General features: G+C 45.4%; 1 protein-coding gene across 2 annotated transcripts in view; it reads right to left on the bottom strand.

Annotated features, from left to right (window-relative positions):
* dcbld1 (discoidin, CUB and LCCL domain containing 1) overlaps positions 1 to 20,140 on the bottom strand; it is a 29,047-nt gene extending 8,907 nt beyond the window's left edge. Inside the window, exons 1-8 of one of the 2 annotated variants that reach the window (XM_031581190.2) lie at positions 19,786 to 20,140; positions 15,961 to 16,182; positions 12,146 to 12,298; positions 11,557 to 11,608; positions 11,049 to 11,121; positions 6,958 to 7,091; positions 3,242 to 3,282; positions 950 to 1,171 (exon numbers count right to left, since the gene is read on the bottom strand). In XM_031581190.2, the coding sequence (XP_031437050.1) occupies positions 950 to 1,171; positions 3,242 to 3,282; positions 6,958 to 7,091; positions 11,049 to 11,121; positions 11,557 to 11,608; positions 12,146 to 12,298; positions 15,961 to 16,182; positions 19,786 to 19,906 (1,018 nt within the window). In that variant the 5' untranslated portion in view covers positions 19,907 to 20,140. The remainder of the gene's footprint in view (positions 1 to 949; positions 1,172 to 3,241; positions 3,283 to 6,957; positions 7,092 to 11,048; positions 11,122 to 11,556; positions 11,609 to 12,145; positions 12,299 to 15,960; positions 16,183 to 19,785) is intronic. The other variant, XM_031581189.2, reaches the window with a different exon arrangement.
* Between the last annotated feature and the right edge of the window lie 4,479 nt (positions 20,141 to 24,619).

Here is a 24,619-nt window from a genome sequence, read left to right as displayed (position 1 = left end):
TCCAGTGCGTCCAACAATGGCAGACATTCTCAGATGCTGGGGTTGCCGGCGCATCCTGAACAGGCATGAAATTAGCCCACACTCCCGGTCAACGTACAGGGTGCTCAAAATACACCCCGCATCCGGCCTGCGCCTAAATTTAAAACACACGCTCTGTCTTGTTCTCCAAAGACACACATAGAGGGTCTCTGTATACTTTTTTGAACCAATACTAGGAACTGTCAGAGGGTTCCAGATATAGTGGTGGGGGACTCATGTGGGGCGGGGTTTGGGAGTTAAAAACCCTCCAGAGATGGTCACGAGAAAGCCCTTTTGTGAGGATAATTACCCTCTTTAACACCCCCCTGGATCAAGGCCTACTCTCATCCGCCTTCCCGTCCAATCAGTGTGCCTGTGTGTGTGTGTGTGTGTGTGTGTGTGTGTGTGTGTGTGTACGTGTGTACGTGTGTACGTGTGTGTGTGTGTATGTGCGTGTGTTTCAGTTACCATCCTAACTGAAACGGTTGCTTGGAGAAAAAAAACAACCACAGCATATGCAAACTGCCTGCACATCCAGCGGTGCAGACAGCCACACACTGAGAAAGAGTCCTTCTTCTCCAGCCAAACTTCAAGTCTTGCCTGGGCCTGCCAGCGTTTCTGCCTAATTACATCTGACTGGGAAACAATGCTGGCCGCCTGAGGAGGATGGGATTTGCAGTTGAGAGTGAGCGCAGTGGAGAGCAGTACCAACACACGGCCCAGTCCAAGCCAATCCAACAGCGTGGAATCGGAACTACAAAGGGTAACCAATTAGCACACAGCTAAAGAATTTGGCCACACTCCTGCCTGTGAGGATATATGCATGCTTGGGTGTGGGATTATCTGCGTTTGTGCGTTTGTGTGTGTGTGTGTGTGTGTGTGTGTGTGTGTGTGTGTGTGTGTGTGTGTGTGTGTCAGTGCATCTTCTAACCTGTGATCCTCTTCTTCTCCCCTAGGTCCAGCTGTAGCCATGGTTGGCTGGCGTGGCCGCCATGGTCGGGGGTCCAAAGCACACTGGGGGAGGCGGGATCTGTGTCATTGGGGGACCAGTCAGCTGGCTGCCCATCCCCAGCTCCAGCACCAGCACCAGCAGCCCTCTGCCAGGAGCTGTCATTCACAGCCACATGCTGCAGGATCTCCTGCCTCTTACAGTCTGCAGGAGGACAGAGGGAGAGAGAGGGAGAGAGAGGAGGTGAGAAAAGAGGCAGATAGAGTCCCAGACAGAATTCAGTGGACAGAGGAAGGGAGTGTGAGAAAAGGAACCAGAGGAAGAGGCGAGGGGATGAGATGAGATGAGAGAAAACAAATGAGTGAGAGATGAAGAGAAAGGGAGAACAACACAACAGCTGCAAATTAACACGTCCAGCTGCAAGTGCTCTTCTAAAGGGCCAATAAAGTCAAAAGTGGTATCAGCTGTGGGCAGGAAGTACTTTAAAGCAATCGCACTGCAAGAAACATGAATGGCTTTGTGGCCTTTTTTCACAGACTTTCAAAAGCCATGAACATCAAATTCAAAAAAACGAATTTCCAGCCCCTTCAAAAGGGCGCACGCTGGCTGGGCTGCCTCTATGGCTGAAGCGGTGTGTTTGGGCTGTGGAATAAAATGCATGTGTGAGTAATAACTCAACAGGAAGAGCACACCTCTTAAAAAAAAAAAGGCATGTGCTCACATAACTGGAGTCATATGTGTCGGCAGCACACAAAGATGTGAGAGAAAAGAACGGGAGGATTCAAAGCCCCCCCGTGCCGCTTTCTCGGGGCAGCATCCTTCTGAGGTCGAGCGAACGAGCGAGCGAGCGAGCGAGCGAGCACATGGAGGACATCCCGTCTGACCGCGGTCCTCTGAGTGCCAGAGCAAATAAACAACAGCTCCGCAAACACCCAACATCTTTGTCTGCTGTGGCGGGAGAGCGCAACTCCAGGGGAGACTCGGCGCTTGAAGTGGTCTCTCGGCAGGCAGGAGAGTGAGAGCCCGGGCACTGACGTCATGACGTGCTTTATCACTCCTTTAGTCACTCCTGAGCACCCCTGCTCCTAGCTTAATTGGATGGAGGAGGACATACTGGACTTGATTGATTTCTCTCCTCTGGTTTAAATCTATGCTGAGGGGGGTAGTGAAGTGTTATCTGTCATGACTGTCACACTGCTAAACAAAGCTGGGCTTCCACAAACAACACAGGGCTGCTATTTTTTTTTCCTTTGTCAGGAAACAGGTTTGAGGACTTGCCTGCTTGGTCTGTGTGTCACAGGACTTCCTGTGAGCCCATAGTTAATCACTCTCCACATAACAAAACCGCACAGCAGGAGCCCCATCCAGCTCATCTAATGCAGGCCAATAAATGCTGTGTTCCATTTACCTCGGAAGGCGGAACAGGGAAAGACACCCGAGTTGACTGCTTTCCAGTACAACAAGTTGAACAACATAATTGTTGTAACTGCTACCAAATGTTAGCAATACCAGTTGATAGCAATGCGTCACACGGTATTTTGCGCATTCAAACACAGTAGCAACATGTCCACAGATAGAAGTTGGACAGTCACATATCAGACAGAATGCTGATAAAGTTTATTACTACAGCGATAGGATTAGGAACTCGGAAATTCTGACTTCCCAGTTCTGATGGAACGCACTATAAAACCCAGACCTTAAAAACAAGGGAGCCAATAAACAGACAGACAGACAGACAGACAGACAGACAGACAGACAGACAGACAGACAGACAGACAGACAGACAGACAGACAGACAGACAGACAGACAGAGACAGAGACAGAGACAGGCACAGCTAGGGCTTCTGTGTATATTGCGTTGCGTAGGGATTGCTCGTCTGGCAGCCGGCCCAGCCCTCCCCGTTGAGCTCCAGAGAGGCCTGTCTGCACAGGTAGCTCGGCCCTGGGTGAGCCAGCGGCTGCGGAACAAACCGCCACATGAAAACAAGCAACAGGGAGAGATAAGGCGTTCCCACGCCTCCAGCCGCACACACACACACACACACACAGGCTTTCACTTTTACACACCTCTCCAAACTTGCCTGTCTGTGCTGATGCTCTTTACTGCCCCTGATTGCCTCACAGAGGAAGGACCTCAGACTAGCCTTTTTGTGTTGTGTGATTTAACTCACGGGTGGCATGATGGGTGAAAGTGCACGAGTAGAATACGTGACACCGACTCTAAAGCAGAATTGAAGTAACAACAACAGCAAAACCAAATGACACTCATCTTACCGTCGGTGACGAACGTGAAGAGCTTCTCGGACAAAGAGCCGCTGAAAGACAGAAGAAGATATCCATCAGAAGGGGGCTATTAGAGAGTTAGGGGCATTATGTTGAGAAACTGAGGGCCTGCCATTTCAGGGGAACACCCATCAGGACCACAAAAGAGAAGTCCCCATCCACCCCCACCATTGTCAGACCTCACCTCCCCAACCCCATCAGGGGGGGGGGCTGTGCACACAGCCTTAACCTTTGTGCTCGGAGACCCCATGCACCTTCATTGGAATTAGTTTTTTTTTACAAGCTTCTGCATGGCGGGGATAAAGCCAACTCATTTGCAGGTCTCTGATGGTGTTGATAAGGCGTGGGAGGGGGGCTATTCATGGAAAATTGCCTCTTTTCCCTGTGATTACTTACAAACCAGTCATTTCCACTGGCTGCCAGGGTGTCTCTCCCGTTTCTTTTAAGTGGGTGAAGAATCATCATGACTGATCTTTCTGTGATTAAAATACCAGACTTATAACATAATTCAGTGTGAAAGGCAAAGCTTTCCCTTCTTTTGAAATCCCAGCAGAGCTGCCAAATCATGGCTTGCCCTGAAACATGGCTTAGCCTGAAATTGATTACTAAACAAGATATTGATTCTTAGTTCCCAGTCAAGCTGAACCTGGCCCAGGGGAGCGTTACTTCACCAATATAATCAGCTTTGGGTTGAGAGCACGCAGTCATTTTGACTGTGGACGAGGGCAGTGCGGAGGCCAGCTGTGGCTGTAAATCCCTTAAAGGTTAATGCACAGAGCCAGCTGACTATGGCCATGCTATGAGGAAGTGCAGGCAAACTTGTCTTCACAGGGCAGCGTAAGAACAAAGTTCAGTGTGCATTCCATAGCAGGCATACCACGTTTAAATGCCATTTGCTTGTAAGAGTAACATCAAGTTAAGACAGCACAAGTATTCCTTCCCTTTGGCGATTGGATGTGGAAATAGAATGAAGAAGGATGTTATCTCTCTTCTGTTATAACGGCTAGTGAACAGAAAATATGTCTGAGCATTATATAACCCTTCAGATATAAATCTGTTCAAATCATAATGAAGTGCCTTTGCTTGGTTTTGGGAACACAAAGGGTTGAAAGTAACGAGACGACGGACGTGTGCCATTTTTCACTTGAAATGAGGTCTGGCATTAAGGATATTTATGGAATGACTGATTGATGTACACGACTCAATACTTCTGGGGGGGGGGGGGGGGGGGGGGGGGGGGGGGCGAATCAATATGAGAAAGGCAGACCATTCATTTCAAAATGTCACAGCTTTGATTGTCAGCAGGACTAGATTGACAGTAAACGTCAACAGTCAACAGACTCTGAGACATTCCACATCATGCAGCCTGACCTTGTAGCATTCTCTCTCTGAGTTGATATGCCACAGTGTTTCCCCTACCGTTATATTAGGGGGGCGCCCCGCCCCCCAACGGCACCCCCCCGCCCCCCCTGAAAGGTCAAGTTAATTTTGTTCAATTTTATTTTCTATAAAGCGCCAGATCACAACGGAAGTAATTTAAGGTTACCTTTCCTATAGAACAGGTCTATAGCTTGTTCTTTTATTAAACAAAATGAAAAGCCTTATGTTATTTATCTTATTTACACGACGGCATGTCATTTCTGTCTCTACATGGTCGCGCGTTTACAATTCTCTGCTCTGCATGGCAGAGTTCCGCCGCGATGCGCACACACACACAGACAAGTGTGCGCACACACAGGTGAGCACGCTCCCACCAGCTGACAGAATTGGGCTTAAGAATCAGTGCACAGCTACGGACACTTTTAAGCTTTAAAAAACTAATATCCAGGCGTTCATGAATCCGGCAGAGATATTTTCCTAGGTAGGGTCGACAATGAGGCCCAATGAGAATGGCTACAACAGACGTGGAAACAGAACGTACGTACAGAATGTCCGCACCGAAAATTCAGAAATAGATCTGGCTTCCATTTTTTATCATTTTCCGCGAGTTGTGCGTGGCCCTTTTTACATAGAGTCTGGTAATAAATCTATGAAATGTAACGAAAATTATTTATTTAGCTGTGAATAATGAAGGAAGCAATAAATCCGATTATTTGCCAAACCCTCAAGAGCTGTTGCCATGGAGATTTAACGTTACTTTCTGTTTGAAGACAAGGTAGCAGCTAGTGTTGAACAATGGATGACTTGAAATTGGACAACTTTAAATTAATATATGAAATTGAACATCAACACCTATACGGATAAAATAAATAAACAAGGATAGCAAAACAGATTGATAAGCAATGAGAATGGCAGAAACACAAACAGGACGTCAGATGACGAGACAGATACACATAGTGACACAGGCTGTTTTTTTTTTTCGTCATATGAAGGCTGAGACATTCATAACATTTTATTCAGTCGTACTGATCCTTTTATAATGGCAACATGTGCACTTCGTTGTGGATAAGTAAAGCCTATTTTGCAAATTTTTTGTAGTCCTGGTAATCTTTTGTTTGGCATATTGGTGAAGTTATTAAGAGGACCATTTCTCAATCGTTTTGTTCTTGATGAATTCATGTTTGTTTATTAATCAATTATTTTTCAACAAATAACTCAATTATAATTACAAAGAGGACAATTCACAACTTTTTATCGCAACTTTCACTTGTTTCGCCAATTTCATTGCAACAAAAACCTAAAAATAAAAACTTTCATCGCAACTTTTTGGAAAAGCTCCTGCGAAATCAGGAATTTTAGGCCGCAGATATCTAAAAAAAAATGTCTTCCAGAAGCCCAGAAAGATACACCACTGTAGCGACAAAAGCTGCACACTTTGTGGATAATTGTCATAAAAAGACATGTTCCGATGTTTAGTTGTTATATTGACTGCTGTCATTAAAAGAAACACATGAACACCATGATTCCTTTAAGCGTTTGTGTCGGTGGCCACGCCACGCCGCGCCGCGCACCGTAGCCCCCCCCCCCCCAAAGCTGTAAACCTAGGGGAAACACTGTATGCAATAGACTAGACTTCCAAACTCAATTCCACGGCTTGTCTGCTTAAGACATCACGGACTGGCGGTTCATTCCTTCAGGCTTCAAACCCACCGATCTGATAAACCTTCGCCCCAGTTAATAGCCCAGTAACACATCAAGCCTGCACCTTTAATATGGTGTCCTCCTGTGGCCAGTCTGGATTTGACAAAATCACTCTGATAGCCTCTACCCAGACAGGGTGTGTCTGATATGAAGCGAGGATGGGGCCAATTAATCACAGCACACGTGCAAGAATGATAAGTAGCACTGCCATGGGACACGGGCCAAGGTCAGGAGTGGCAAGTCATTAGACCTGCGGTGGAACAGGAACAGATAAAACCACTGTACTGTACTGTAAAGCCACAGCTTATATCTATTGTGAGGCTCTACATCTGAATCGCCTCTTCCAGAATACAGAAACTCTAAAACTTTGACACTGCCATCTGACAAAACCATTCCTGGACCTTCTACATGCCCCCTTATTCGCCTCCATTCTTTTGCAATTTCAGCCTATAACATTCAGAATGCGTCTCTGCTCACAACTATCGCAACTGCTGTTAATCTTTTACCATGGTCATCTCCATGGCAACCTGTTATTCCAAGAGCTGGCTCACTGAGTCGTGCTCTCCCCAGCCCCACATTAACAGAGTGTATCCTGAACCACAGCACGTCCACCAGGACACACTCACTCTTTGGACTGGATCTTGTTGGCTCTGACGGCTGGGTAGTGGCTCTGGCCGCTCCGCTCCTCCACAGATATGACCCCGCCGAGTTCATCCGAGATGACCCCAGCGTGGACGGCTGCTTTACAGAGCACCGATGTCTGGGGAGAGAGAGAGAGGAGACAAAACAACACTGATAAAACACAGACGTAGACGAGACAAAGACTGAGGGATAGAGGGACAGACGCATTTGGGATATATTAGTAGGTCATGACACTTCTGGAAAGCAGAGGGTATCAACCACTCTTGTGACAATGACCCCCAGATTGCTTGATAGAATCAGGAGTTAAGTTTAAAATGATGTTTTGGCTGTTTCTGCAGCTGAAGATATGCAGTGGGGGGGGGGACAAATAAAGCCATGTATGATGCACGTAGAGGACAATCTCTACAACAATCAATGCATTATTGTTTTCCAGCAAAGGGCCATTCTTCTGGTAGTGGAGGGGTTCACCGGGCATGATTATATCCCTAAGGAAGGCCATTACCCAAATGATAAAATGCCACGAACACAACCTCAGTCCACTCCCTCCGTCCCTGCCAGTAATCTCAGCGCAGGCATCTCAATCCAATTTGTGAGACGGCGTTTTGGAGTATGGAGGCAGACATGTATGGAGACAGCAAGTATACTCAACACATGCATGACATTCAAGGGAAGCTCGTTCCATCCTGGAGTACTGATTACAGTGATTGGACATGTGAGGAATGCAGAACACGCCTCCCTCAATGTAATCAGGGTAAGTAGCACTTTGTGAGAATGCATACCTTTGCAACTACTAGCTTCTATGGAACACATTTAGCTGACACAGGTAAAACAAAAAGGTGCTTGAAAAGATAAGTCAATGGAAACCCAGTGATTTCCTGAAATGAGGAGAAGCACGCCCAATGACCTTTTCCAGTAAGTTCACTCTGCAAACACGAACAATGTGTGCTGCAAAGTGAGCTGTAATCTCTGTGTAGAGAAAATGTCCCTTTCAAATACAAGCAAAGAGGGAACCAAAATAGTCCTAAAACCTGTGGTCAGTTGAGGTGAAGGTACTCCAGTTCCCCTTTACCTTCAACTGTGAGGGGGACATTAGAATGCAAAAGCCGCCCACTGAACTCGACTTTCATCAAAGAGCAGGCTGGCATAATGAGCAAGGCTTTGGTGGCAGTCAGAGAGGGCGAGAGAGAGGTCTGCTGCAGGGTGGGACAGGGAGGCCAGTCAGTGTGCTGTGGAGGCAGGCGGTGTGAGGATGATGGGCTCACACAAAGGCACATTGTCCTTTATCAGCAGGGCCAGCTGCTCAGCATTCAGAGAGAGCTTCCTCATTAACCTGGAGACCTCAGAGGCGTAGTACAGGAGCAGCCGCTCGAACCCCCCCCCCCCCCCCACTCACCACCTGATCAGAGACAGCCGCCGAGTTCAGGCCACCTGCCTCCTTTACAGTCACGTAATATTAAAAACACCATCATTATCAGCTCAAGTGGTGTTAGCAAGGCACATTTACACAGTGTCACATCGCTCTTGTTTGCCCCAGAGTGGTTCGGAGAAAGACTGTCCCTGCCAGCTCACTATTGTCAGCCGTGGGCCCTGCTGATGAAGACTGGAGCGGCCAGCTCACTATTGTCAGCCCTGCTGATGAAGACTGGAGCGGTCATATGACAGAGCTTCGGGGGACTCTAAAATAGAACGCCTCACAGCGCACGCTTTAACCTGAGCCGTGTGCATCTCCTCACTGCAGATGACTTAGGAGCTGCTCAAGTATGCAGACAAGAATGTCTTAGGAGGGAATAACAAGCACGGACAGGCTGTCCAAATGACCTCTGACCTTTCTGACAATGCTGCCGAGGCATTGCTGGGCTTTCACAGGCTCACCTGGATGAAAAAAAAAGGTTTTGTAGTCAGTAAGAAGAATAGAATAATATATGTTATTTGGTACTAACAACAAACAAGGCTGACTTTAGTCAGTTTTATTGTGGCACAACGACACACAGACGTGCATATACACAGGACACACACACACACACACACACACACACACACAGGCCGAGGTCGCCGTGAATTTGTCTTTTGCATTTATCCCATCCCGGACTGTCCTTCTTCCAGGACCCCAGGAGCAGTGGGCAGCCTTTAGGCACCCGGGGACCAAGTGAACCGTCCGTCTTGGTCAGGGACGGACAGGATCTGTTCTTCTGCATGTTTTTCTGTTGGGGTTTTTAGCGGAGGAAACCCCTTGTGGACACGGGGAGAACATGCAAACTCCACACAGAAAGGCCCGGGAGATAGCCCACCTGAGCACTGAAGGTCTGAGGCCCACCTGAGCCACCGTGCCACTCTACATACAGAGGCACCAACTCTTGGCAGACAGGAGTTAATCAGTTGCTGTGTGTCTATGGCTTGGCGTGAAACACCAGACCACACCCGACCTCTCACAGCACCCCTGGTGGATCCCAACTCCCCCCTCCCAACTGCCCTCTATTGTTTTTGGGTCCCTGCTGTGTCTGCTAAGCCTGAAGCCGTCAGACACAGAGACCGGTCAATAGTTGTGATCACACCCCAGAGAGGCGCAGTGCCCACCCCAACCCTCCAGCAGCCAGGAAGTAAGCCCCTCATATGCGGCACCTCAGGCTAGGGTTGGCAGGCGGTCCCACCGCCCTGCTGGAGGTCCTGCACATTGAGGGCCCTGGTGCACACCACAGACAGGGCCAGATATTGTGACCAATGAGCTGTTGATCAATGCTGTGCAAGCCTGACCTTACAAAGCTAGTGTGGGACTGGAGAAGCTATCTGGGGAGCATAGCCAGGATAGAGGTCAACACCTTCGACCTGCAAACAGTGGACATGTCATGATGAGAATGGAGATGATTCCTAAGTGCTCTGATCAATTTGCAGTCGTTCCCTCTGCTGTTGCTGATAAAACCAGCGATGGCTATTGAGCCATGTTCAATCCCATTCAAAATCAATACCGATCACGTTTTAATAGCCGTAGGTGCAGTTATGACTTGCCATATTCCAACCGCTACCACAGACACTCAAGAACCGTTCACATCTATGGCTCTCCAGAACGGAGAACCTCGGAATACCTAAAGCCTGAGCATATGACCCGGGTCCACCCCCTCACCCAAACACACACACACACACACACACACACACACACACACACACACACACACACACACACACACACACTTCCACAGCGTGACCAGACCCTCTAAACTGGCTGTTGCCCTTGCAGTGGCTTGGCCCACCTCTGATGTAAGCCGGGTTGAGCTGAGGCTGAGGTATGCAGCGTTACGTAAAGCAGCTGGCCGCCGCAGCTCACTCCACTAGCGGCTGACTTCTGAGAACAATGAGCCTACTGCGCCTCAGGGCTCAAAGATGACACACACACACACACACACACACACACACACACACACACACACACACACACACACACAGACACACACACACACACACACACACACACACTTCTAACACTGCTACATCTTCATCACATTACCTCAGCATACAACAAAACACTTTAACTCTTACAAACTCATGTGTAAGCGCACACAGAGAGAATGGTGTCAGACGCTTCCAACAGCAGTCTCAGCAGTTAGCACCACTGCTCGTGAAACGTCTGGACAAGCATCTCTAATGAGCCTTGGAGAGGCTCCAGGCCAAGAGGGCTAGGCCAGCCAACCGTTTCTCTCTCTGGCAGCCCAGTGGAGTGGTACGGTGGTACGGTAAACAAAACAAATGCTGCAGTTCCTCTTTCCCATCTCTCAGACAGCAGCCTGCCATGTGTCTTTGAATAGACACACCTGTAGCATAAATAACCGTCTCATATCAACGGTCACTGTCTGTTTCTGTTTCTCTCTCTCCCTCTCCCGCTCTCTCTTTGTCTCCTGCTCTCTCTCTCTCCCTCTCCCGCTCTCTCTTTGTCTCTCTCTCTCTCTCTCTCTCTCTCTCTCTCTCTCTCTCTCTCTCTCTCTCTCTCTCTCTCTCTCTCTCTCTCTCTCTCTCTCTCTCTCTCTCTCTCTCTCTCTCTCTCTCTCTCTCTCTCTGCAGGTGTTAAGAGTGCAGCTGGACTCACGTGTCTGTACCCCTGGGAGACGTCCCCAGACACATCTCCAGCCACGGCTCGGCATCCGGCCGGACAGTACTTCCTGTAGGGGGAGACAACAATGAGAGGGATTTGGTCCAGAGCATGTGTCAATTTAAAGGCCATCGGCCTCAGAATAGCTTCATGGACAAAAGTAGCATGTGACACCATTCAAGAGGTAGGACTAGGAAGGCATATACATTTTGGAATAAAACCCTGAATCTGATACCAAAAGAAAAACAATGGCAATATACTCCACAAATACTACATTTATACTATAGGGAGGGTCTCCATTCAACTGAACTTCATAAACAACCCATCGTTGTATGTCCAGAAGTCAGGTGGACTTCATTTATGCCATTGTGTGCCTTTTGTGATATTTATTTATTTATTTATTTATTAATTTATGGAGTTCATGATCTGCCACTATTTGCTACCCCATTACATAGGTAAAAGATTCAGTCTAGAGTTACAAAACATTCCATTGCACGGTGCTTACCTGTACTTAGCATCTGAGAAATGGTTGCCTTTGTCCAGACATGTAAGCAGATCTGCAGATAAACGCACAGAGGAGACAGACAATTAGGGCTAAAAACGGCAGGGCTGGAAGTTGTGTAGATGTGGCAGCCACAGGAAGCCCCCCCCCCCCCCAGCTCAACAACAAGACAGGGCTACAACAGGACACAGTGGCCACAACAGGATGAAGACCCCACTTCCCTTACTATGACTACCATGGAGGTAAACATGTCAGGGTCTAAAATTAAACACAAAGTGTGTCATTCCAGGGCTTCCAGTCAAAGGAACATCCATGGGATGAAAAGGCGTGTGGACATAAAGTGAAGATGTGAGACTAAATAGTGTGAGGATCAAGCCCTCTTGATTGGTCACAAACAGGGGGAGGGGGGGGGGGAGAGGGAGATAGAGGGAACACCACAAAACTGTATTCTGAAAGGGGACATGGGGTCATCTGGGAGATGGAGAAACTACACACAGTCAAAGCGAGGCAACACAAAGGGGTCTTGGGCCGTGTTCCCCACTGGGCTCTTAGTTCCGGACTCAATGGGGAAAGATGCTTGAGGCCCACTCACCTTTGTGGTTCCCCGAGGCGTAGGACAGCAGGAACCCTCGGCCTGAGATGTGCTGTCCGCTGCGGAACTGCACTCGAATCTCACTGCCGTCTACGCGCAGGGGCTTCAGCAGTGAGGGCGCAGATTTCAGGTCACCGCAAAACGGTCCCAACACTGGGAGAAAAAGAAGTGGAGGAGGACACAGTTGACACTTCAGAATGGCAGAATGCAGAAGCTCTGTATGAGACTACACATATTGCAGGAACAAGCGATATCAACACAGGTATTTGTGTGCGGTTCTTAACCATTTAAGAGGGCTTCAGTGAGGAATCCCAACCATCCAACAAAGAGGGCTTTGATCTCTAGAGGCGGTTAAGGGTAGAATGATGACGGACTGTCTGTCGGTCTGTCTGTCCCTCACCCTCCACCTAAACCCCCCATGCTATAGATCTCAGTCAGCCCAGCTCAAGGGCCCATAAGGGGCCATATGTGCCCTACAGGCACCAGAGCCTCCCATTCACAAGGTCAGAAAGACAAACCACAGCCTGTCACCTGACCCGCTCTTCCTGCCTACCTTTCAAACATGACAGGGGGAAAGCGCTTCCTCTTTTGTCTAGGACAGGAACTTCACAGTAAATAACTTCACAGGAGACAAAAGGGGAAAGAGGCGCTCCCCTTTCTGCCATGAGCCTCCCCCCCCCCCCCATCTACGTGTCGGACAGCCCCTATCCGTGTGTTTGTGTGAGCGTCTGCCAGTCTGTCTTCACCTAGCAGGCCTTGCAATGTGATAGCCTCTCCCAGTCAGCTCCCTGGCAGGTACTACCTTCCAGCGGGAAAGGGCTGTCTTCTCACTCACCCATTCACTGCTCTGACACGGGATGAGTAACACACAGCACAGAGCTGGATCACTCTCTCCCCGTCATTAGAGGTGTGCAGAGAAGCCCGGAGGCCTCGGGGTAGTGAGAGGTGGAGAGGGGAAAGCACAGGGTTACGCAGCAAAAGGAATGGGAGATGTTTCAGCCAGAGGGAAAGGTGCCAAGATGTCCTCACATACATAGCCAGAGTTCTGAAGAAATGCCCTCTTCATGGCAAGGTGGTTGAGTTCGTCTCAAAGAGTAATTACATTGGTATAACACTGCCCATAGAACTAAATAAAGTCTGGAGTTTTCAAGTAACAGTCACACAACGGAGAGCAAAAAGAAGTGATAAAATGACTATAATACCAATAATGACAATATACAAAATAAAGCCGTATAAACGTAGTTTCAGCATGACCATAACGCAGCAAAATGACTGTGCACTTTGATTCATAGTCAACGTTTCCATGCTTACAGGATGAGCCTTCAGATGTTGCAAAACCCAACGCCAGGCCAGGCACTATTACACCATCCGAGTAGGAGGAGCAGAGGCCGTTAAGAGTGCACACGGGTTCTCAAACATCCTCTGACACACCAGGCCTGGCTGTCAGACCCGTGGGCCTCGTCTTCGTTCCACTGGTAGCAGCAGCTGAGCCCACACCACCCGGGCCACCCTCCCCTGCCCCGCACCATCCCCACAGGCCAGCTCAGTCTTACTCATACCCCACACACCGAGGAGGCGCTGTGACGGGTTCCATTCCCCTCCCCTCCCCTCACCTCCCCTCCCCTCCCCTCCCTTCCCGCCACAGATGAACAGATGCCGACGCTTCACAGCCTAAACATTTGAACCTACAACTCCCCTCACAATCCACTGTGACTAACATTACCAGATCACAAATACTAGCAAATTGTATGGGATTAAAGAAATGGGCTTGTATACTTATGGGCTCGTATAGATATAATAAGGGGGGAAGCTACACTGATTTGAATAACTCTGTTTATGAGCGTTCACATCATCACATAAAGATTGCAGTAAAAAGAGGGGCAAAGCACGGGGGAACATTATCGTGGTACGACACACATCCTAGAGGACATTTTGCCAGAACCAATAGACAGTGTGTAAAACACACGCCGTTTCCATTAAACAAGCTCACCAAATGAACATGAAAACCAGGATTCCTTACTGATTACACTTGTTTAATTTGACATGCACAAAACATCACTCTGTTAAGTGCTACTGAGCCATCCAGAGCTACTGCCCTCAGCGGTGTCCAGAAAGCACCACCCAATGGACATTCACATCCATATTCAGAAATATTTCACCGATTAAAGACACTTAGGGACATTAATAATATTGATAATGTATGGATGGGCTAGTCAACCAGTAACAGTTTGTCAATCCATCACACAGGACAATGGTGCTGAAATCTCATCAATGAGAAACTCTGTAAGGTACTCAATGAGCGCAAAGCCCAGGGTGGTTGCAACATACATGTCTGTCATTTTAGTAGAGTATTGTGAAGAATATCTAAATCGAGGATCTTTATGCTTCTACAGATTTTCTGGAGGAAACTTGACAATCCATTGTGAACTGAGAAATGAGTGAAGAACACGCAAAAATAAGTGAACTGTAAATCCAAAGTACTTGTGTGCTGTTAATCAGACGAAATGAACAGGCATCCAAGTACAAATCAAAGCTCTGATAGTAATGGAACAAACTGAAACTCATTATCCCATCTTGAGGAAACAGGATATGACCTTTATCTCTGGCAGTGTAATGAATTTTCATTAAAACAATCTGTCTGACAACTATGAGAGTTTGTCTCCATGGAAACAGGTAGGGGCAACTCATTGGATTTCCCCAATGCCACTGACCTGTAGTACTTTGCTGCCTTTTACTGAAGGAGACAAAGCATGAGCTACAGTAGTTTACTGATAACATAAGTATAGTTTAAAATGCGCCCTACTGCTAGTGTTAGATACGGCTACACGAGGCATGAAGCAAAGTTAAACTGATTATTACAACCCTGTTCCTATTGCATAACTTCTAGAATAATCTCAAATGTATTAGATAACATTGTTATAAACCTGCACTTTTAACACCATAAGACAGGGTGTATACGAATTAAGAAATGATCAACAAATGAATCCCTGCTGAAGTATATTAAATGCAGCATAGAGAAATAATGAGGAGAGGGGCTCACTGGTGCCTTTCAGATCTGGCCACTGAAGGAGGCAGTCATGTGATTTGAGAGCGAGACGAGAACAAATGGCCTTTTCCTCTCCTCCTACACTCAAAGGGGTTATATTTGGCAGTGGCACGAGTAATGGCAAGCCAGTGCAGAGTCAGGCTACATTAGGTAGGATCATTTCAAAGTTAAATCCTAGGTAGTCTACCGTAAGTCCATCTGTGTTGATATGTTAAAACATGTTACACTTTATTAACTTTAGTGCCAGTCCCTTAAGCCTGTAGCTGAGCTGGCATAGTCCTTTTGGTGTGTTCACGTATAAACAATCACAGGTAATATGGTTTCAGACCACATCATTGCTAGCATCTACACTTCTCTATAAAAATGATTTCCAACTCAGACCAGCAGTCTCATATGTAGCATCATGACAATGATTTAAAAGAGAAAAATGAAAAGGTGAAAGGTGCAGGCATTTCTTACTCCACATAAAAAGAGCAGGTCTATCACATGTCTCAACAGAACAGCTGGCAGACACAGCTTGCCCCTTACACTGAATCCATATTCTAAAGCGATGTTCCCCAGTGTATCCCACCCACCCGCTCAGTCTACCAACTCTCTAACCACCTTCTTTCAGCGTCTCCACACATCAAAGGCCTCAACTTCTGATGGTCTGGCTTCAACAACTCCCAGCGAAAAAACCTCTTCCTCCTAGCAACCACGCATCTGCACTGTGCTGGCTCACATTCCAGACAATCAAAGCTAACAAGTTGAACTCCAAAGACTCACTCACCCTGCTCGCTTCGGCCCGAACCCTGCAGTATCCTGATATAGTCAGACTCGCAGCCCCGAGACTCGATGCTGAGGTCGGCAAACTTGATGGTGATGCTGGCGCTCCCCTCAGGCAGGCGGATCCTCCATTCACAGAAGGAGTTATTGGGGTAGGTGCCAGGGTACTGCCTGGAGGAGAGGACACCGCTGTCTGGGCCTTGAATGGAGTGACCACAGCCGTTATCTGGGGGGAAAATACCAAACAGGAAGGGAAAACACAGATTAGACTTAATTGAATGAGGTACAAATAATTTGGGTATGTGGAGGCAATTCAGACTATTGATGAGATCATTTACCAGGTTCTGCACAGACTGAATCATAACTTTTCAAATATATATAAAAGCCACAGTTTTCACCTTTGAAGTACGAGAGGATGACCAACAGAAAATGGTAGTTCACACGTGATAACACAAATACATTCCTGGAGTCACAGTCAAAGTGCATTTAATCCTCTTGGAGATACAAAAGGTCACACAGAATATCTGTATCCTTTCAATCCCAAATGAATTCTCTTAGGACACCAGCGATGAGGGTTCCACCCAACCTTTGCCTAGTAGGTCACCATAAACTAGGCCATGGGTCAGATGTTCCTCCTGTTTTCATGGAAATATTTTCCCAGTTCTACCCTGATGGTGCCCGGATCCCCAAGCTGCCCTTCCTCTGTCACAGTTCACTTTTCACACTCACAGACTCAACTGCCTGTATGTTACATATATGACTGTATGACTGTGTAAATGAAGTCCAGCTAAAAGCCCCCTGGAGAAGACCTTTCTGACAGACTGCTATCTGCACGTACACATTAAAAAGTCTGCTGAGGTAATATTAGTCAAGTTTCTGACAACCACTGCTCTGGCACAAACAAGACTGACCTCTTCAGAGACACCTGAACTTGAGTGAAACAACAATCAGTGACACAAGGAACCGTGACACAAGGAACCGTGACAGAGGGAACAGTGACAGAGGGAACAGTGACAAATACAGTTCCCACGGGTCGTGGAAGGTTTGGGATGTTCAGCTGCCGGGGCCAGGGCATGTCTTCTCCAGAAGGTGTGTGTGTGTGTGTGTGTGTGGTGTCTGTGCATGAGTGTGTTGGTTGGCCTTTGGCTCTTGCAGTGGGCTGTGGTTGGGGGTGGGGGTGGGGTTGTTACAAACTGGCTGTGGTCTACTGCAAGATTAAGCCACTCTGTTCCTGGGTGTGGCATTGACACCTGTGACAGCAGCCCCCAGTTCACCTCCCTGGGGCCCTGTGACAGCTGGGGCCCCTGTGCTGAAACCAGCAGCTTACCCTCCCAAACCCTCCCACCTCCATGCCCTCACTTGTGATGATGGGAGCACTTAGCACCTCAGAGTTCCTTGAAGCGAAACACAGACTGGACTGGGGACTCAGTGTCCCAAAATAGAAACTACAGTACTTAGAAATCTGTGTTGAAAGTGTGACCAAGAGCAAGCCTAGCCAGCACACAAACGAGGCAGTGAAAATACAAGCGTGAGCTCCTTTGACATTAGCCAGGGTTACGTCAGCGTTCCACACTGGGAGACACACTGTGGTCTTTGTGGCCCGAGCTGAGGACTGGCCAGATGAGAGGCAGAGGAAAGTGGCCAAATGAAGGGAGACTGGAAAAATGTAAACAGGATGTTCCCACCTGAAGGCAGGTGTCAGAGAGGTGACCTTACGCAGACTTTCAACCGGGCTAATTGTTCAGAGCCTTTGGTTTGTGTGTGGAAATAGCAGTAGGTTCGTTTAAAAAAAAAAAAAGCCATTTGTTTAAGAATAGAAACATGCTTTCTCAACAAAACCCAATGATATCTAATTATACGATCTTATACGATTTGATCTACCATTTACTGCATGCCCTGAAAACGTCTCACGTCCTTTCAGATAATCATGTAATTGAAATTAGTGATTTACTCACATCTCACTCTACCATCTCAAAGAAGCAAAGAATCAACTCCATGAGAATCAATTCAGAAACTCGCAATATACAACAAAGACTTAAAAGCAAATCAACACTACAATATAAAATCAGTATAATTAAAAAATCATATGGATTTTCCTCAGGAACTATGTAACTGAATATGTAGAGGCACATTTCACAACCATCACACATTCCAGCCATCACAAATAGGATGACATCAAGGAGTTTAAAGCATAATCAATGCCATGCAACGCCAGAACACTCGGTCCAGCCACTTGGAGCTTCGTCGGCAAACCCCCTCTGTGAGGAACCCTTGCTGCAGCCAACAGAAAAGCAGTGGCTCTTGGAGCTGGTGAGCACCATGGCATGCGCGGTCCAGCAAGAGCATTGTTTGGACGGGAGAAAGCGGTGCCCTGGCGGCGCTTTGAGACAATGCCACAAACACAAGCACAATAGGAGAGCTCTCCTCCATTGTTATTCATCCCTTTACATGGCCAACGGATTAGCAAGCGCTCCAGCCCCGCTCTCGGGGTGCTGTGACAACACAGGGCAGCATCACCAGGGCATGCTTTCTGCTGCCTGCCCCTGACACGAGGGTGCCAGTGCTAGAGTTGGAAGTCATTTACTTCAGGAGAAGAGTTTCCCCTTTCTGTTTTGTCAACTGTGCAGTGTCTGGCGAACATCCCAGATCAGCACATTTCTTTGGAGCACCAGAGGACACTTGACAAGTCCTGTGTCAACAAAAAAGAACCCTCCTGTTTGGTAGAGACTAGCAGGGCTTGAATAGAGAGAGAGAGAGAGAGAGAGAGAGAGAGAGAGAGAGAGAGAGAGAGAGAGAGAGAGAGAGAAAGAAAGAAAGAAAGAAAGAAAGAAAGAAAGAGAGAGAGAGAGAGAGAGAGAGAGAGGAAAAGTAACCACTGCTGAGTATTTGAGGTCTCACATTGTTTCACTCAAATACTTAAGATTGTCATTCACAAACAGGATGCTTCCTACAACATAGACCATACACATCTTGTCTGTTTACATACAACAGGCTATGTCTACTTTAAAAAAGCGAATAGCTTACACTCAAGTATCTTTGCACTGTATAAATCTGAAGGCACAGTACAGATATCCTTTATATCGATTAATCTCTGCAAGTTTGTTTCGAGCTTTAATTTGTACTTTGTCGAACGAATACCTGGATAACGTAATGTCACTGTCCCTTCCATCAGAATCATTCTAGCAGGTCAAGAATCATTTAAATTTTTGACAACACAAACTAAGTAGGCTATTGCACATTTGAAGTACAACGTAACTTATCTACAAATGCAGGCTCCAGGGTGTTGGTAAGCAAGTCTTAACAAATTCGAGTATTGAGTTTAGTAAGCAAGAACTTGACATTTTGAGGCATGTAAATCTGTACTCACACACCTTAGTAGTCGGCGCTACTATCCAAAGAGACTGATAACTACCACAAAGCTCTGTGATGTAAACTACAGTAAACTGCTACATTTGTAACAGACGCGTGTGATGCCGACACGTTGTAACTAGTATGATGTGTGTTCAGCACTAAATAGGCTATACTGTAGCGAAATGATGAGAAATCGGTGGTTGTCCGAAGTGTTAATGCTAGTTAGGAATAATTAGTCACATGTGAGCTGCGAAGTCCTGACGTGACTGCTGAAAATATTACACAGTATCATGTATTTATATATCCCATGGAAGTACTTGGGCTGCGTGCTGCTTTGGACTAATTGGTTTACATGCAAGGAAAATTACGAAACTTATTTTTTAATTATAAAGAACACTGTTGCATTGAAACGTGCAACAACTTCTTGTCGTTCACTTACAATGCTAGCTTGTTGTGCTAACTAGCTTCAGTTACTTACCCGATTTCTCGCCACATACAATCCTGGAAAGTGAGGAATATATCAGGATGATTCCATAAAGTTTGCCGTTTCCGTACATCTCAGCTTTTAGCCGCGGCGGAACAGCGATTTGCAAGCACATTCGGTTGGTTTCATGGGAGCTTCTTTGCCTGAGCTGATGGCTTGTTCTGTGAGTGAGTCGAAACGCGCTCTTACTGCTCTCATACTAAATTCCTTGAATGAACTCTTCCGTGTTTTCACCCACAGGCGGCACCCAGCGGTCACTAAACCAGTCCAACGGCTTCTGGTGTCAAGTAGTATGTCCAGATATACGCATAGGGCCTACCGGTAAGCCTGCCAGAAAACAATCTGTCTTGCCCTTTTGTTTGGTGCTCAATAGACCACAGTGGACTAATTTGTCACGTAAGCCTATGGGAGAGGATTGTGGAAATATTTTTGGATGGGAAGCTGCCAACCTGCGAAAAGCCACTGACTAAAATGTTTGGTCTCTATGAACAAGAAACACAACGAATATAAAGTGTGCGCAAAGTGTCATCCTGAATTTAAATGATTTACCCCCTTAGGCAAATGCCTCATATAATCTAAAATAGATTGTAGAGTTAGAGTTATTAGAATTATATATTTGTATAGACAGCGGGCTTACATTCAAATATGAAACACATTGAGGGGTATCGTGTCAGACTCAATCATCAAGAAGTCTTTGAATCAAAATGTCCTACACTTCAAACTATCCAAACATTTTAAAAAATATACTTGTTTGTGTGTGACTATATATTCTATATTTTCACAGTTGCTGACATTCATTGTGTCTGCTGATTCCAGAACAGAGGAACTACTGCTGTCACAGACTGTGGCTACTTCCCCATGACAAGCACCCTTCCATATAGCATACTACAAACACATCAGTCACATCTGAGGTAGGGTAGATACTTCTTCTATCACAAAGACAAAGGCACACATCACACATGATCTGGCTCATAAACCTTTATGGCATCTGTAATTTATATGAGGCTGTAAGTCACTAGTAGAGAAGAATTGCAACCAAATGAAACATTATCCAAGAGTAAGCATTGAAGTGCTTAGACTTATTAACTGCTGTAATGGCTAAGTCATCGCATCATAACATAGGCCAAACTGTCAATTCTGATTTCTTGATGTCATTTTCAGATCCCCACACAGACGCTAGTTACCTGTCTATGTGAAAGCAAAGGGAGAGGTGGTACACTAGTTCACTAGCTGTTAACTGCCATGTGTGTTGTCTGCACCAAGAGCCTTGATAAATACAGGGTCAGTCGTCTGGGATCACAAAGAGAAACCACAAGAATTCATTTGATTAGGCATTTGTACTGTGGCATGTAGACTTTTAGCATACATAGACAAGGTTTTCATCATACATATATTAGAAAGGCTTTTATACATGAAATTAATATTAGCATATACAATCATGAAATGTAAACTAATTCTAAATTATACTAATTACAGCATTTAGGGTAAAATCAGAAAAAATAACCTTCAATAATGACATACTGTATATCTGTAGAATAATAGACAGGTATTCTTTTGAGGGACTGAGCATGTCAATAAATGCAGAAAAATGGTAGGAACAGAGAAACGCAGTGTGCATAGTGCATTATTGTGTTGGGGAACACTTTATTTGTCATCATTATCATTTACAAGCATTTTTGTCAACAGAAACTACTTACTGTGCCTTTAGGAGAGCATTAACGAAATCTCAGGATATTTACATTTTACTCATTTAACAGTTTTGTCCAAAGCAACCAACAGTAGGCTACAGATATACATTTTAAATCAGAATATTTGAGGATATTGCTCCCTCTTGTGGTGACATCAGGGTATACTTGTACAACCTAATGTATCCTGCCCAAGCTGTTCAATTTTGCATACCTCCTGTGTTCCATAATTGATTCGTAAAATGTAGAAAATTATATGGGTAGGCTTGGCTGTCTGAAAACGGTCATCTAATTGTTAATTGTTTAAATGTTGTTTCCGTTGCATCTTAGTGTCCACTTTTTTTGTGGGAAGACCAAACTGTGTTTTGGGAAATGTTTTGAACAGCAGAGAGCGCTGTTGTCCTGCTTTTCAGCTTGTCATGGTCATGTCATAATATTAGTTGATTTAATCACCTGTTCCATTAGACTTTCTAATTGTATAGATCAGTTTGTGACCGAGAAGGCTTTATTGAGTGTGCTGAACTCAATTCATTTTATATTCAGACTGATTTTACTGTAGTTAATTATTTACCTAAATATAAAAACCCGGGGCTGTTATGTGTCAGGTAGTTATCAGGTTATGCATCTCCAGTCATTTGTATTTACAAATCATCAACAGTTATAAAGTCAGGCTTTAAAATGATTGACAAAGGATGGTATGACGCTAATAATCAAAATAATCATAATGGATTTTCCTCTTTTCATGATGAGAGAAGCATATGGTAAAAAAATCAATCAATCGATTACACAAGGACACATCATAGAGTTCTGCACTAAAACGTGCTCTGTTTAACAGAGACTGATTTTCCAGAACAAATGTAAATGTACAACCTTGTCCTAACTTCTGTAAGTATGATTTGGTTGTGAAAACAAAGGGCATCTATACCTTTTCATTTCATATTCATTAGAGGTCATCTTAAGAATTCTCCATCATTGTGTTGGCTCAATTCCATTCACTTTCATTAGCTCCACCAAGGAGGTCATGTTTTCGGTTTGTTTGTTTGTCAGCAGGATTACGCAAATACTACTAGGCCGATTTTCATAAAACTTGGTGGAGGGGTGTAGCACAGGCCAAGGAAGAACTCATTAAATATTGGAGCGGATCCGGATCACGAGACACATCCACAAATGATTTTCCACTTTCGTTAACATGGCAAGATAGGGCATTTGGCATAGGCATAGGTTTGCGCTCTCCGAGTGCCCTTCTAGTTGTTTGTGTGTTCATTTATTGGGTACATTTTTCCTTTATTAGCAACAGACTGACACACATAGCTGTGAAATGTCATTTTTCAGAGAACAACAGGGGGAATGTTGCTGAGACCTTGGTAGCCTTGGTAAATGTACCCTTTAAAAACCTTTAACATCTTTTCACCATGCTTGTGATTGACAGGTCTCTCTGTAAGTATTTTCATCCTAGTAGCAGAGTTAGTTTTTCCAAGGTCACACACTAAGTTCTACTGTGTCTCTCTTAGACAATCATAATATAAAACAAACCCAATCAGTCACATTCACTTAAAAAGATCAATATGCGGAGTGATCATTCTCAAAACGAACAATGAACTCTTGCTCTTTTTGATCCAGAGGAGTCTTGTAATGCCTTGAGATTGGTAATGTAAAATAATGACTTTATGGCCGTATGTTATCCTGCTTATTACATAGCGGCCTACCAAAGTAATCAAAAAATGTACACAAAGTGTTCCAAATTAACCCTCAGACTTTTTGCTTTTACATAATCCATTAGAACCTCAAAGCTAGTAGTGTAACAAACACTAACTCCTTATCACATCTGTCAATTATTCAGATTATTCAGTGTATTATTCTGAAGTAACTGACATACAGCAGTGATAATAATACATACAGATTTTTCTTATTGTATTGGGGAGATAATATTCAATAAAAATGTAGCGATTCTTGACAGAGAGTGTTCCTCTACATCAGAATATGGAATATGCAGCAACTACTTCCAGTATAAAAACCCTAACATTTCAGACAACTTTTATATTTTATGATGAACAGCTGACATACTAACTAAAGGTATTCATACAACTCCTTTTTCCTCTTGCCTCCTTTAGAACAGGTCAATCTATCCCTTTCTGCTAGTACACCCTCACTCTGAACATTACACTATGTCCTTGAGTCGGTGTGTGGAAATGAACTCCAGGAGTGCATTAAGGGTGCTATGGAAGACTGGTGCCTCGCGTCTATGGCGATGTGTGTCCTTGTTAAAGTAAAAAGTGTGAGATTAACATCATGCCTCACAGGGGAGTTTTTCAGACAATGGGCTGTTCGTTCACACGGCAAGCCTCAGTGCTCAGTGCTCACTTTGGATTTATTGCTCAGATCTGAGATTTTTTGTTTGTTTTTTAAATGTGGCAAACATCAGATTCCATTGTGAACTGGTCACAGTGCTGAACTGACCCACATGCGCAAAAGAACAATAACAAGGTGTCACACGCAGTAATCTGAAAGTAAAACAACGAGACCACTGAAGTCAGCGTTTAAGTGTCTCATTTATGAGCTACTGTGCTGTGGAAGCCAGCAAATGCGTGAGCAGATGATAATGAGGACGAGGAGAAGGACATTTTGATGAGGTCAAACACCTCACTGTCCCTCCCCTGACTCATGTTTTCCATGTATGTATTCACTGAGTGACTCCTGCCAGCACATCATTGTGATGAATGTCAATCTAGAGTGATGAACTCTGATATGAAAAAAATCAGACCTGTATCTGATTTAGGCCACATAGGTCAGATTTGTTTCTCAAATAGGAGCTTTTGAGACGACTTTTTGCATAGAAACCGATCTTCTGTCTACATTATATATTGCAAGTGAACAGATCCATTATGTGTGGCCCAAGTCAGAAGTGAAAAGATCAGAGTCCATGTGATTTTGTGCTGTGCACACTGTTCTGATCAGATCTGAGTCACTTATTGGCAAAAAAAAATCAGATTTGGGTCAGTCAACAAAGAGGAACATTAGCATATTCAGGGATATCCGCATTACAAGACCATGAGACAAATAGCACGTGGACAATACACTTTAAAGCTATATCTATAGTAAATATACAGTAAACGTTAAGTTTCTTCATTATTTATCATGAAAGC

This window comes from Clupea harengus, chromosome 15 (genome assembly GCF_900700415.2).
Source record: "Clupea harengus chromosome 15, Ch_v2.0.2, whole genome shotgun sequence".
NCBI classification, from domain to species: domain Eukaryota; kingdom Metazoa; phylum Chordata; class Actinopteri; order Clupeiformes; family Clupeidae; genus Clupea; species Clupea harengus.
Note: the sequence above shows the minus strand (reverse complement) of the source record. Positions and strands in the feature narration are given on the sequence as shown.